The following is a 15,007-nucleotide window of genomic DNA, read 5'->3' as shown; positions in this document are numbered from 1 at the left end:
CGTTCGTACGGTCGGTTCCCCATCCTGCCCTTCCTCCTCTTAACAAAACAAGGCACCACACAGACAAACGGACACGGCATGGCGGTCGGTGCCGTCCCCAGCCTTCTCTTCCTGCAGGGAATCCATCACCTCGTGGCTGGGTGGGGGCTAAGTAAATATTTCCATTTCACCACAGACATGTGGAGTTGAGGCGGGGCCACTTTTCGGCCACGGTAACTGACAGGCGTTCTCCTGTCTGGGTCCCCACGTGTGTGCGTCTGTGTGGGATTTATGCTCACGTCTTACTCTAAAGCCTTAAGTCTGAGCTGGGTTTTTGCTGGTGGTGTTGTTTGGGGAGTTAATCCGGGAGGCCTTCCTGGAGTAGGTTCTTGGGCACCGTAGAGGCTCAATCCCGCTCAGCGTCGTTCTGTATGGCTCTCAGGAGCTGAGGCACATCCGACTCCCGTTGTCCCTGAGATAGGAGGTATTTGTGGCTTCGTGGAACATATATATATATATATTCATATATATATATTCACATATATATTCATATATATATTCACATATATATATTCACATATATATTCATATATATATTCATATAAATATTCATATATTTGTATATATATTCACTTCCCATTTATAACCTCTTTATGTGTATATTCCATTGTGTAGTCTACCCGCCTGTTGATTATCTATGTTTCTATGTGTTATCTATCTACCATGTACCTATTATTTGTCAATCCATCCATCCATCCACCCACCCCCTTCTACCATTTATCCATCCATCCACTCATCCATCGTCCATCCATCCATCCACCCATTCATCCATCCATCCACTCACTCATCCATCCATCCATCCACCCACCCGCCCACTCATCCATCCATCCATCCATCCTATACTTTTATGGTTAAACTGAAGGTGCATTGAGTGACTTTTATTCTATCTCCATGACATTTAATGGGTTGATGATGACCAATTAACATGTTATGGATTTACAGTTTTGCCTACTTTCTCAATCACGCTGGAAGGAACCATGTGATTTCCTATGGTCCAGCCTCCCCAGATCACAGGGTACATCTGAGGACTGGACCTTTCAAGCTTCTGCCCCAGAAGATTTGGATAGAGTATCCCTGAACTCAGTGCCTAGTCCCCTGCCTCCCAGGCTGGCGTGGCCGCAGCCCTTCACACACACCTGGCCACGGAGATGCGACATTAGGGTCAGGTTACCAGTCTGCAAAGTCAACCACCTGGAGGGGACACTAAGGCAGGGCCCTGCAGGAGACGGGCAGAGTGGATGTTGGCCTGCCTTGGGACCTCTGTGAAGAGGAGCTTGTTCCTTACAGGCTGGGCTGTGAGCCTGTATAGGGTTTCTCCAGTGGGGCACACAGGGGGACCAGGCAGGGCAGACACCACAGTGTGGGCATCCAAGACAGCAACAGGCTTCCTGGTGGCTGGCAGCATGAAGGACACCCCCTTGGAGGGGCTGGCGAGGGGCTGGGTGGCAGGCTGGTCGAGCCCCTCCCTGGCCTTGTCTTTTCCCAGCCACCCCAGTAGGGAGTGCATTAAGCCTGGACACATGGGAGGACAGGAGATGCAGGTACATAATTGGGGGGTCATGGCGGGCAGAGCGGGGAGTGATTCCCATGGAGGAGGGGGTTCTGGAGAGACGCCAGAGCTCTGTCTCTCCATGTGAGGCCAGAGGAAGAAGGCCCTCCTCCACGTTTTGGGGTGCTTGTCAGACCTTCAACTGATTAGGTGAGGCCCACCCACACTGCAGGAGGCCCACCCACACTGCAGAAGTCCCTTGGGTTTACTCAGTGCACCGAATCCGATGCTAATCTCTTCCAGAAACAACCTCTCAGGACAGACACACCCAGGGGGAATGTGTAACCAGCTCCCTGGGCTTCCCTCCACCCACGTGTCTCGAACCCTCACACAAGCTGTCTCCCACGCACACCTGAGTGGATGCGGCCGGGCTGGGTCCCGACCGTCACGTCCCCCATCCACGCTCCCCAGGAACCACACCGCTTTCCCAGCGTGCTCACGGTTTGCTCAACGGTGTTCCTTGGAAATACCAACAGCATGCCCGGAAAACGCCCTCTGTGTTTTCCACACGGGGCATGTTTCCTTCTTCCCGTTTGTCCTCACACCCCTGGGGCTCCTCCCCAGACAGCTCTGTCCTTGGGTGCTCACCCTTCCTCAACATCATGTTTGTTTTTCAATTAATAGATTTTTATTTTTTTAGAGCAGTATTGGTGCAATCTAGAATAAAAACCTATCCATCATGCAATGACATATATCCAGCAGCGACATTGAGGGGAACACACGGAAATGTCCCGTGTACCCCTGAGACCACAGACATGCACAGCCTCCCCAACAACCGTACCTGCCCACATATGGGACGTTTCCTACAAGTGGTGAACGTGCACGGACACATCATGAGCACCCACGTGCATACTTCCCGTTAGACCTTCTTTTTGGGGTTGTATGTACTATGGGTTTGCAGACATGCAATGACACGTGTGTGTCATTATAGAGTCATGCAGACGACTGGCACCTCCCTGAAAATCCTCAGTGCTGCACCTGCTCGTCCCTTGTCCCCCATCCCTTGCCGACCACTGATCTTTCTTCCGTCTCCACGGTTTTGCATTTTCCGGGATGTCCTAGAGTCGGCGTCACGCAGGATGGAGCCTTTTTCAGACCGGCTCCCTTCCCTTCTCAGAATGCACATAGGGTAACTTTGTGGCTTCTCACGGCTTGATAGCTCATTTCTATTTCGCGCTAAATAATATTCCCCTTCACTGAACGGACCATACCTTATGCATCCACGCACCTGTTGAAAGTCCCCTCCATCGCGTGCGTAATTGTTTGAAACAGAGCATGTTATGCCCCAGTCCCTTTGCGGTCAGAACGTGTACAAAAGCACTTGTTCAACGGTATTGACTTCCTGCTCCTGGAGGCAGCGTGCCGGGCCGGCTGGATCTCTGAGGTGTCTCTCTGGTCAGCTGACCATGGGGCACCCCGTTTCAACCCCGGGGGGCTGGAGCAGCTTCCCCAGGGCAAGACGGAGCATTGGGAGGAAGCACAGACCTTGCGGTGGCTGTAACGTGAGCTCGTCCCTGCTCAGTGCACGTGGGTTTGGCCCAAGAGCCAGAGTCTGGGGAGGGCTGGTCCACGAGGGGAGTAATTTCAGCAGCACTCCCCGCCATCTCCGGATTTCAAACCCCCTCTGTGATGCAGCGGGGGCAGTGAGCTTCTTCCCTGTGCTGCACAGTGATGTGTGCCTCCTGTGGGTGTCAGTTTCCAGGCGGTGGTCATGGGTCCTGGGATGGAAGGCTCATGACCACACAAGGCAAGCTTGTTTGGCAGAACACAGCCCAGGGGCCGGCCCCAGCTCTTCCTCTCCCACCGCTACTGAAGGCACGTGGCCATCATCGCCTGGAAGACTGCCTTTCAAACAGAATCCTACCTTATGTACTAGTTTATATGTTATCTTTTCCTCTGGGATCGGTGGGCCTTGTCCGATCAGTGGAAGGCTTTGTGAGGAAACAGACTGACCTCCCCTTTGCTGGTATTGTGATTTTTTTTGTTGATGTTGCTATGACACTTTGATTTATCTCTCTCTAAGATGAATGCCTTTCAAACACAATCCTACCTTACGTACTAGTTCATATCTTTTCCTCTGGGATCGGTGGGCCTTGTCCGATCAGTGGAAGGCTTTGTGAGAAAACAGACTGACCTTCCTGGACGAAGAGGAAATTCTGTCTCTAGGTGGCCTTCAGACTCTGGCTGCAACATCAGCTTGTCCCTGGGTCTCAGCCTGCTGGTTGACCCTGCAGAATAGAGACTAAGATATATACAGTTACATGAACCAGTTCCTTAAATTAAATCTCTCTCTCTCCGTGTAGTGTGTTTCTTGGGAGAACCCTGACTAATATGTCCCTTATGTGTAAGAGATACGGGGCCGGACCCCTTCCCAGCTTGAGAGCACATGTCTATAAATATTTTATTGCATTGTACGGTAGGGCTCCAGCGCCAAGCGTCTCCACCTCATGCAAAATACACGTCACCTGTGGTCACCGTGCCCACTGTTGATGCCTTAACTTTGAATTCTGCAGATGACGTGCTCCAGCGCGGGTGGGCCTCGTCCAATCAGTTGAAGGTTTTGTGAGAAAACTGACTGACCTCCTCTTTGCTGGTAGATGTGAGGTTTTGTGTGTTGTTTTTTTTTTTTTTTGATGTTGCTAGGATGTGTGTGTGTGTGTGTTTTAACGTTTATTTATTTATTTGAGGGAGAAAGAGCTGGGGGGAGGGGCAGACAGAGAGAGAGAGAATCTCAAGCAGGTTCTCAGCGGAGCCCAGAGCCTGAGATCATGACCTGAGCCGTGCGTACCACGCACGCACTCCTAAACACTGTTTCTAATGGTGTCGCAGGTCACTGGAATTCCCGTGCAGTTGCGAGAAGGAATATGGAGAAATCTGGTGTACCCCCTCCCTGATTTTCCCCCAGGTGTAGGATCTTGCAAAGCTACATAGTACGTGACCCCAATGCACGTGTTAGCAGGGATACAATGCATTGCTCTTTTATCCACATTTCTCGTTTTCATGGGTAACCACCTGTGCGTTGGTGGGGATAGCGCACTGGGATCTCCTTGCACGTGGAAGGTTGTGAATCCCCCATCAGGGACGGACAAGACACAGGGTGTGTTGGCCACTTACCAGATTTCCAAGTATTCCTGTCCTATAGCTTTGCCACGTCCTTCCCACCTCCATGCATCCTTCACCCGCGGCAAACGCACTCATCCGTTCTCCGTTTCCACCGTGCCATCGTTCCAAGCGTGTCACAGAAACAGAGTCACGCACAATGCAACCCTTTTAAAATTGCTTTTTCCCCCCCAACTCGACATAATTCCCTGGAGGGTCCTCCCAGGTGTCGGTAGAACAATAAGGCTTTCTTTCGCAAGAACACCTGTAAAGACTCTTGCAGAAAATGGCCTTCACACCGAGGATCTTTGTCTTATCGACAAGGCTGGTCATGCATCTTGAATGTTCAAGCATCGTTGCATACCCGTGGGGGTGCATCTGTGACACCATTTCTCAGCGCGGGGACCACGGGGTCATAGAGAATACCCACGCCTGCCCACGTTGCATGGCCCTCTGCTAAAAAGACACAGTCTTGGGGCCAGACGAATCGTTTTGGTGCAAGCATGCACGTTTTCTTATGGGACCAAGCAATCCTGGGGGGCAGACCCCACTATTGTGATGTCTGAGTATGAATTACCTGCCTTACTTTCATTGAAAAAAAGTGTCTAGTCGTAGCAGTGAGTTTCAACACTGTTTTACACGTGCACTTTTTTAAAATTCAATATCTAGGAGTCCCTTGTTCCTTTTCTTTGTCTCTTCTGGGGGGAGGAGAGTTGATGTTCCTATTTTTCACAAGACCCCTTTCTGGGTGAAGAACGCACCCTTTCTTCCGTGCCCCACACTATGTCATTTGCCTTTCACTATTACCTGACGCACCTGCCATTCTTTAGAATGAAACCTTTTCTTTATGTGCCCCGTCTCCCTGCACGAATTCTGCATGGTCCTCAGAAAAGACATCGTCGCGGAGAGATCATCCCCTAAAAAACCAACCACCGGCGCGTTCCCGTCTGTGTGTGTGATGGGATTTTTAAATATTTAGGATGTTGAGCGATTTAGACCGTGGGCACACTATTTGAAGCAGTCCATGTCTCAAAATCTGTGAATTATTTAAAAACGTGTCTTAAGTAGTTCCAGTATTTGAATCTGTAGATGATTTAAACAATATTTTAAATCTTTCAAGTATTTGAAAATCTAAATTATTCAAATAGAATTATTTAAATAATATATACATAAATAATAAACAGAATTCAAATGTTTGAATGATTTTTGTCTTCCAAATATTTGAATATTTAAATTATTCGAATGTTTGAACTGTAAATGATTTAAACGATATTTTAATGTTTCAAGTTTCAAGTATTTGAATCTGTAAATAATTTAAACGATATTTTAAATCTTTCAAATATTTGAAGATTTAAATTATTCAAATAGAATTATTTAAATAAACAATAAATACATAAACAATAAAGTAAATAAAGAGAATTCAAATATTTGAATAATTTTACAGCTTTCAAGTATTTGAATATTTAAATCATTCAAGTTTTTGAATCTAAATGATTTCAACAATATTTTAATGTTTCAAGTATTTGAATCTGTAAATGATTTAAACAATATTTTAAATCTTTCAAATATTTGAAAATTTAAATTTAAATAGAATCATTTAAATAAACAAATATAAATAATATAACTCAAATATTTAAATAATTTTAAATCTTTCGACTATTTGAATATTTCAATTATTCAAGTGTTCGAATCTATACATTATTTAAACAATATTTAAGTATTTCAAGCGTGGGGATATGTAAATTATTTAACATTTTAAAATATTTCGAATCATTAACTACCGGAGCCGTGTCTTACTTCCCGTGCTGTGGTCTGTGAGCCGAGGGTGCAGAAAGCTGTCATGTGGTTGCTTCCCTACATGCTGGCCCTCGCCGAGGCATGAGGTCAACCCGCCACATTTCAGTTCTTAAAAAAGAATAATGACCCACGAGGGCTCTAAACATAGCCCGGGCTCTGGACGGCCTTTCCTTGTCAGGACGGCCAGCAAACATCTCACCTTTGCCAGGCAAACGGGCTTGGGACATGCTGGTCGCTTTTCTTGTTGAGTTGTGGGCTTGCCCCCCAAACACATCAGAGCCACACCATTGGACCGTGAGGCTGCCGAGCTCGGTGGTTCGGGGACGAAAGCAGCAGGCGTGAGCGTTGACCCCAGGCGGCCTCCCCGGGCATGTGCGGCCTCTGCTGTCCCGGTACCGGCTGGCGTGGTGGAGATCAGGTTACAGCGACATCTCCCCAGCGCTCCCTCGGATACCCCTCGGAAGTGAGCTGGCCTGCGGGACTTGGCAATGATGGACACCGGTGTGCAGGACGGAGGGTCGCGTACGAGGGGATGGACAGTGGTCCCATCTATCTGTTTGCAACTGGGTTTGGGGGCAAAGCATAGAAGGCATCTGTGCTGGAACTGACTAGCGTCTGGGAGATAAAGGAGCAGGGAGAGGGGCCGGCTCACCCGTGCTCCTAGGGAGCCCCGCTAGCCAGGCTGGGATGTCCTTGCAAGGATGTGTGCATGCATGTGCACCAATTTCTAGGGTTTGAATTGTGCACCCCCCAAAAAAAGATATATTGAAGTTTTAGCCCCTGGTACCTATGAAGGGGATTTTATTTGGAAGTAGGGTCTCTGCAGATGGTCAAGTTAAGATGAGGTCAGTAGGGTGGGCCCTGATCCCATTGGACTGGGGTCCTTATAAGAAGAGGAGGTGAGGACACAGACATGTAAAGAGGGACAACAATGTGAGGATACAGGGAGAACACAGGGCATACACGCCAGGGAGAGAGGCCTCAGGAAGAACCAGCATCAGCCTGTCTATCCATCCATCCACCCACCCACCCACCCATCCATTCATTCATCCACTCATCCATCCATCCATCTATCCATCTATCCATCCACTCATCCATCCATCCACCCACCCATCCATTCATCCATCCATCCAGTCATCCATCCATCTACTCATCCATCCATCCATCCATCATCCATCCATCCACCCATCCACTCATCCATCCATCCATCCACTCAGCCATTCATCCAGCCACCCATCCACCCATCCACTCATCCATTCATCCAGCCACCCATCCATCCATCCACTCATCCATCCATCCACCCACCCACCCATCCATTCATCCAGCCACCCACCCATCCATCCACTCACCCATCCACTCACCCATCTGCTCATCCATCCACTCATCCATCCATCCATCCATCCATCCATCCATCCATCCATCCATCATATCTATCTATCTATCTATCTATCTATCTATCTATCTATCTATCTATATATCTATCTATCTATCATCTATCTTTCTGTATATATATAAATATGCATATATACATATATATTTTTTAATTGTTTTAAGGAATTGGCTCATACAAGTATAGAGACTTGTTAAACCCAAAATCTGCAGGGTGGACCAGCACCCTGGAAACCTAGGGCAGACTGTACAGTTTGAGTCTGAAGGCTACCTGCTGGGGAATGGACTCTTGCTCAGTCAGTATCAGTCTTGGCGCTGTGAATGCCGTCAACTGATTAGATGAGGCCCACTCACATAAGGGAGGGAAAAACCTTTACTCACAGCATGCCAATTTCAGTGTTAATCGCATCCAAAAAAAAAAAGACCTGGCTTTGCAGAAACACCCAGAGTGATGTTTGAGTGTGTATCTGGGCACCGTGGCCCAGCTAATTAGACATATAAGATTGACTGTTCTGGAAGCCGTGACATTCACACCTGTGATGTGGTTGTCCTGGGCTCGGTGGGAGGGAAAGGCAGCTGCAAGGGTGGGGTCTGGGTACTTGACAGAGCGACACCTGGACCCTCTCGGGGGTGGTGCTGTCGGCATCTTGCTTTGGAAGTCAGCTCTCCAGGAGACAGTGGGGTTAGCTCATAGCTGGTGTGCGTGCCAGCCATCAGGACATTTAGGCTCACCCTTGGCACGGGTGGGTCCCAGAGAATCGAGTCCCTTGACCTCGACTCCAGTGCCTTTCTCTGGGCAGTCCCTCCACCCTCTGTTTGGGCTGTGACTTCTCCTTTCCTCCTTGGGTTTTGGTTGCGATGGCTTGTTCAGCCTGTGTGCATGGGAAACTCCGGATGCTGACAGACGAGGTGCAGACCCCAGTGTCCGTGCAGGATCCGGGGTGGGGCAGTCTCTCTTCCTCCCAGCGACGCCCTCGCCTGATGCAGACCAGGAGCCGGCGTCTCTGGACGCGTGTAATGTGTGCATTTCAGTGCACACGTGTATAAACGTATAGGATTCAGCATCTATAAGTCTCAGCAGCTACGTGCAGGGTGGGCGATCAAAACCATAGTCTTCTGAGGGCTGCTTGGTTTCGTGTCTGCGTCCACCAGTTTCCTAATGTGCAGCCAGCAGTGTTACTGGGTGTCCACAGGGCTCTGCAGGGCTTTGTGCTTGAAAAAAAAAAAAATTCCACGTGGGGACTGGTGGGGCTTCTTCTCGCGCTGGTCCTGGAGGAATTGGGATGCATGTTGCAGAACGAGTTCACTGCATTCATCGGGAAAGACTGGCATGCACGGCGATGGCGGACACGTTTGGGCTTACAGGGCATGGGCGTACCAGGCGAGCAGGGATGGGGTCCTCTTCGCACGCAGGGGTGAGCCCCGACACCTTGGTGGGGCCCCACGGCGGGTAGCTCTGGTCCCACCCGCCACCTGTCTGCCTCCATCTCTCCTGCCCATGCCGCCACACGGCTCCCAGTCTTGCTTCCAGATGCTTCCCCAGCATTCCCTCCTCCTGCACCTGCCTTGTGTCCTCCCCTCCACTTTGCATGATCCTTGTGCGTCCTTCCCCACCACGTGAGCCTTCCTGTGGCTTATCCACACCTCTCTGGTGCCGGCAGAGTTTTCCCGGGCAGCTTGAAGGCCACGCCAGCTGCTTCCCTAATCGCCACGTGTGTCTTTGAGGTCACCTTTGTGCGGGAGGCGGGATACCGGTTCCACTTTCTCAGGCAGCTGTGTGCCGAGTTTTCCCGAACGTTGGCGACTAGGACCGTGGATGTGTGAGTGTCGTTTCCAGCTGCTCGGAAAGGCGTGTGTTTTTTGGACCGCGGGCTGTTCGCCACGAACCCCTTTTCTCTGCCGTGCATCTCTTTCATGCTCCGACATTCTGCTGGGACATTTGAAACAAGTGTTGCGATGTGTGGCCTCGATTTCGCGGATGTGTCTTACGTACTAGGAAATGCGAATAATTCTTTGTAGGAATTTTAAAGCCCCTGCCGAGATGTTCCCCCACGACCCTGCACGTTTTGGGGCAGTCCCTGCATTTGAGACGGTCTCAGTAATTCTCCATCCACCCAGGTGCACATCATAGTTCAAGAATGCCCTCTGATGCCATATCTCAAGGTAACAAAGAATAACCTTCATGCCTTCACAAAACAATGGCAGACATGCTTCTCTTCTTCTGTAAGAAAACCCGACAGAAGCACGCAGGACGTTTCAGGAGCAAAAAGGGAAAAAAGCGTGTTCACTTTCGGGACTTGGAAAGTGCTGGGAGGTGTTGGCAGTGCGTCCCCAGCAGGAGTTCCCATTCTGCATCCTGCTCCTGACCTGGGGTTTTGCAAGCCCTGTGCTGAGCCCCCCAGAGGGGACAATGGGTGGGACCCAGCGTGGGTGTGTTGGACGGGCCCGCAGGGCTGGTGGTGCTGTCGGGGGAGGCCAGCATCTGAGCCCAGTGTGGACGGTTTTGCAGCCGTATCTACACGGAGCCCAGAGCTTGGATGGGCGAGAGCTGTTTCATCCAGAAACAGCTGCCCCATTCCCACTTATGTGGATGGAGGGCTCCCATCCCATGCCCTCCAGGGGGATGCAGGTGGGGCTCATCACGGGGAGTCTGCATGTACTTGGGGTGTCCATTCCCTCCGCCCATCTCTGTGTCTCTGTAAACCCAGACACCTCTATTTATTGGACATCAGTGAGTGCCCTGTGCAACCCCACACCAATATGAACTCTTCGGGGAACAGGAGGGTCTCAATAGTCTCACCAGCAGTGGGGGAATCTTGAGTCTGATGCAGTGGGATGGCTAAGACCTCCCAGCATGGGTGAGGGAAGGGCATTTCTGTTGGAGGGGACACCCATGTTAGAGTGATACAAAACAGCATGGGTTTTAGGCCAATATGAGTCCACTGTCGGGGGGAGGCACTGGGTCAGCTGCCGAGAGCCATCTCTGGCATTGTTTCCCTTTTTGCTTTGGCTGCTAGGAAGCTCAGAGCTGAATTTGCACTTGGAGCTCCATGGGAGGGGGTCTTATGATCAGCAGAGCTGCAGACGATTTTTAATCTTCCTGGCTGGTTCAAATCTATCGCAGGGACTGAGTTTTAGGATTTGATTGATGGCCCCCACCCCTTATTCACCTGCATCGTATAACCAACTTTCATACATTGTACTTTAGTGCATTCAATATTTAATGTGAATTTTTTTTTTTTAATTTCAAATCATTTCCGTTCATTTGGGTTAATCCAGGGAAGCTTTACGGCTGGGGAACGCATGTTCAAAGTTTGAAGTTGGGAAAATACAAGTGTTGTTTTTCCAAAGGGCAAATAATATGCGGTAGGGGAAGGCTTAGTAACAGCTGTCTTGCAAAATTAAGTTTTCCATTGTAACTTTTACATCTGGAAACAACACTCATGACTTCGAGCGGTCAGTGCCATTTGTCACAGTTTTCGTGATTTCAGCTGTGCGGGTTTTCCCTGTAAACCAGTCCCCTCCTGTGTTCACCAACCAGGGCATATATTTCCGGGGTATGGCCGATAATTACTGACTTTGGAGCAACCCGTTCTCACTACTGCCTGTCTTTGGCATGATTTCTTTCCACGGGGCGTGTTTTTCCATTTTGAGAACCATATCCCGCGTGCCAAGTCCTGATAGGGGGCGGTCTGGTTCCAATCTTGCGTCTTCACGTTGTTATTTTGGGGCTGTTTAACACAAGGTTGGGCTTCTCCATCCAAGTCACGCACACAATCATTTTGGTTCCCGATTTTGGTGTCCGGAATCATGGCCACCAAAGACATCAGCGTCCTAAGCCCTGGAAACTCTACATTATGTCATCACGAGGCTAAAGGGAAATTAAGATTGCCAATCAGTTGACCTTGAGATGGGGATTTGTGACCTCCAGAACTGTAGGATGATACGTTTGTGTTTGGGTGGGGCTGGTTGGGGGGGGGGACACACGCGACCCGTGTGCCCTTCATTGGACAGTTGACTGCATTTGGGACCGGTTGGTGGGCTGAGCAGGTGGTTGGAGTGCTGGCTAGCTCCTTCCCTCCATGACCCAACAGATGCCCCCTTGGAGAGGTGCTCTAATCCCGTTTTCTAACGTTCATACCCTCAATTATGACCTGGAGCTCCTGCTTCTCACCTGTGGTCCACCTGTGGGCACTTCTGCTCACGGTTGAGAAAATGTCCTGAAACACACGTTATGAGCTACATAGAGATGAGATCTTTTTAGATTTCTAGGGTCAACTCACTTACGGGGATTGGGACTCAGAATTATGGTATCAGCTGGGAGATAACTTCAGGGACCCCCATGTCGGCTGAGCCGCGCTTGGCGGGAAGCCAATCAGACTTGCTTGGCGCCATCGTGGCGTTGGGAGAAAACACTCTGAGGATCTGTGCCATCCTTGATCTGGCCAAACGGAAGGTTCTGTTTTTCTTGATTTGTAAGAACTCTTTACATATTATGAAAATAGCCCCTTGCATGTGATCAGGGTTACAAAATTTTTTTTTCTAATTTATAATTTACTTCTAACTTTGCTTTTGGTGTGTGTGTTTTTTTTTCATGTAAAATTATTTTCATAGAGAAATTCGTCTACTTATTCTTCTCAACTTTGACTTGTAATTACAAAGCTCTTTCCTACTCTGAGGTGAAAGATAAATGGATTCATGCTTCCCCCCCAATAGGTTTATTGTGTAACTTCTTCCCCTTGGTTAAATTTGATGTGTAGCATGTGAGCTATGGGCCTAATTTTGCCTTTTTTCAAATGTCTATTTATGTATTCCAACACCATTTATTAAAAAGTTCATCTTTCGGGCGTCTGGGTGGCACAGTTGGTTCAACGTTTGACTCTTGGTTTCAGCTCAGGTCCTGATCTCAGGGTCGTGAGATCAAGCCCCTCGTTGGGCTCCATGCTCAGTGTGGAATCCGCTTGAAATTCTCTCTTCCTCTCCCTCTGTCTCTCCTGCTTGTTGGCTCTCTCTCCTTCTCTGTCTCAGATAAGTAAATAAATCTGAAATAAAATAAAACAAGATAGATAAAATAAAATACTATAAAAGTTCATCTTTGTCACCTTTATCAAATGTTAAAGCTCCCAGGGCTGGCCAGTTCCTAGAGATAACATGCAACTCTCTGAGAAGCACACCTTTCAAATCCAAACCAGGCAACCACGTCCATGACCCATTGTTGGCCACTGTCCACCCTACCCACGCAAATCACCGCAGGGCCAGGGACACACACATAAGGACAGCCCTTGTGACCCAGAATTTGCTGAAATGACTCACACCAGCCCATCCTAAACCTGCTGAGCCTGCTTCCGTGACCCGTTTCTTCCCACAATAAAGACTTTTGTCTGTGTTTCCATGTCCCTCTGCCTCCTGACCCACCCTGCTACCTCTCGTGTGGCCCCGTGGTGTGGCGTTGCATCGCATGCCTCCTTTGTCTTGGGAACTGAGTGCACCCAAGTAGTTTGCAACGGCAGGAATCATCCCCTGGTCTGTTGTCCTTCTGCAGACCTGAGTAATAGTAAAACCTATATCCTGCCCTGTGTTGCCTGAGAGCGTTGACCCTGGACTCTCATCCGTGCTCGTAAACGCTACTCCCACGCTTGCTCCCAACCTTTCTGCCAATCATTTTGCTGATGCTCCAGTCGGTTCCTGCCAAGGCCTGAGCTGGGGATGAGCGAGCCTTTATCAGGTGCCTTGACCAGGATGGAACACCCTATCTCATTCCTGCCTCTCGAGCCTGCGGGAATGCACGAGGAATCCAACCACAGATGCCGAACCACAAGGCCCAGGGCCCGTGGGGTGTCCTTCTGTGGCTGAATTCTTCCACACGTGGACTCTGCTTCTAAAACTTGGCTTTGATTTGTTGTTTCTTTTATTTCTTCGTCAGTGTTGGCCCCACAACCTGACCGTGTTGCAATCGTGACCGGAAGCACGGACGGAATCGGCTATTCCACGGCGAAGCATCTGGCGAGACTCGGCATGCATGTCATCATAGGTGATGATTGTATTGTTGGCTAATGGAAGATACCCAGTTGTTTGCTTATATGCAAACAGTGATTTGCTTATAGGTTAAACGGATCCGGGGAACACCTAAGGGTGTCCTTATAAGGACTCCGGTCCTCGTGCAATGAGGACCTACCTCAGTGACCTCATTTTACCCTAACCACCTCTTTAAAGACTCCCTCTCCAAATAAATTCACATTCTGAGCACCTTTGGGGTCCAGGCTTCAACATATGAATTTGGGGAAGACACAACATAGCCCAGTGTAGACCACGAACAGATTTTCAAAGACTGCCTTCCTCTGCAAGTGTCCTATAGACACTACATTGTCCATTCTTCTGTTTGAAACTCCCTCTGTTCTTTATCCTGGTGTCTAACTCCTTTTTGAAAACGAAGGGATTTTTTTTTGCCTGGGAAAGCGAACAGAGTTCAAATGAATCCATTGTACTTTTGTTAATTTTCCCGGTGAATTGGGGGTAGAATTTTTAATCCGCTGGGAAAAATGATACAGTGCACATCACCTTTGGAAAAAAAAACAAACCAAGGACTTCATGCTAATCATTGTCCCCCATTGACATCATTTGCATTTAATTAATACCTTTTATGGTGTCTGTTTTTACAGAAATCATATTATATGTCTGGTTTTAGGTGTTAAGGATTGCTATCATTTAAGACTTTCTACATAACATTACCCATGGTCCTTTACTTATTCATTAGTGATTTATTTCTTCCTTTCTCCCATTTTTTTCTTCCACCTTTTGCCTGCCATCATTTTTTGAGGGATAATTTGAGGTTAGTAGCGATAGTCGGGGCTGGGTATTTATTTATTTATTTTATTTTATTTTTTTTTAAGATTTTTTTATTTATTTATCTGACAGAGATAGAGACAGCCAGCGAGAGAGGGAACACAAGCAGGGGGAGTNTGAGGGATAATTTGAGGTTAGTAGCGATAGTCGGGGCTGGGTATTTATTTATTTATTTATTTATTTTTTTTTTTAAAGATTTTTTAATTTATTTATTTGACAGAGATAGAGACAGCCAGCGAGAGAGGGAACACAAGCAGGGGGAGTGGGAGAGGAAGAAGCAGGCTCATAGCG

At 48.5% G+C, this 15,007-nt stretch overlaps 1 protein-coding gene across 1 annotated transcript in view; it reads left to right on the top strand.

Moving 5' to 3' along the window:
* The first annotated feature begins 13,771 nt into the window (after positions 1–13,771).
* The window catches only part of DHRSX (dehydrogenase/reductase X-linked), a 125,621-nt gene continuing 124,385 nt past the window's right edge, over positions 13,772–15,007 (top strand). The window contains exon 1 of the mRNA XM_011226972.3: positions 13,772–13,904. Coding sequence (XP_011225274.3) covers positions 13,889–13,904 — 16 coding nt within the window. The 5' untranslated portion in view covers positions 13,772–13,888. The remainder of the gene's footprint in view (positions 13,905–15,007) is intronic.

Source organism: Ailuropoda melanoleuca, chromosome X (genome assembly GCF_002007445.2).
Source record: "Ailuropoda melanoleuca isolate Jingjing chromosome X, ASM200744v2, whole genome shotgun sequence".
NCBI lineage: Eukaryota > Metazoa > Chordata > Mammalia > Carnivora > Ursidae > Ailuropoda > Ailuropoda melanoleuca.
Note: the sequence above shows the minus strand (reverse complement) of the source record. Positions and strands in the feature narration are given on the sequence as shown.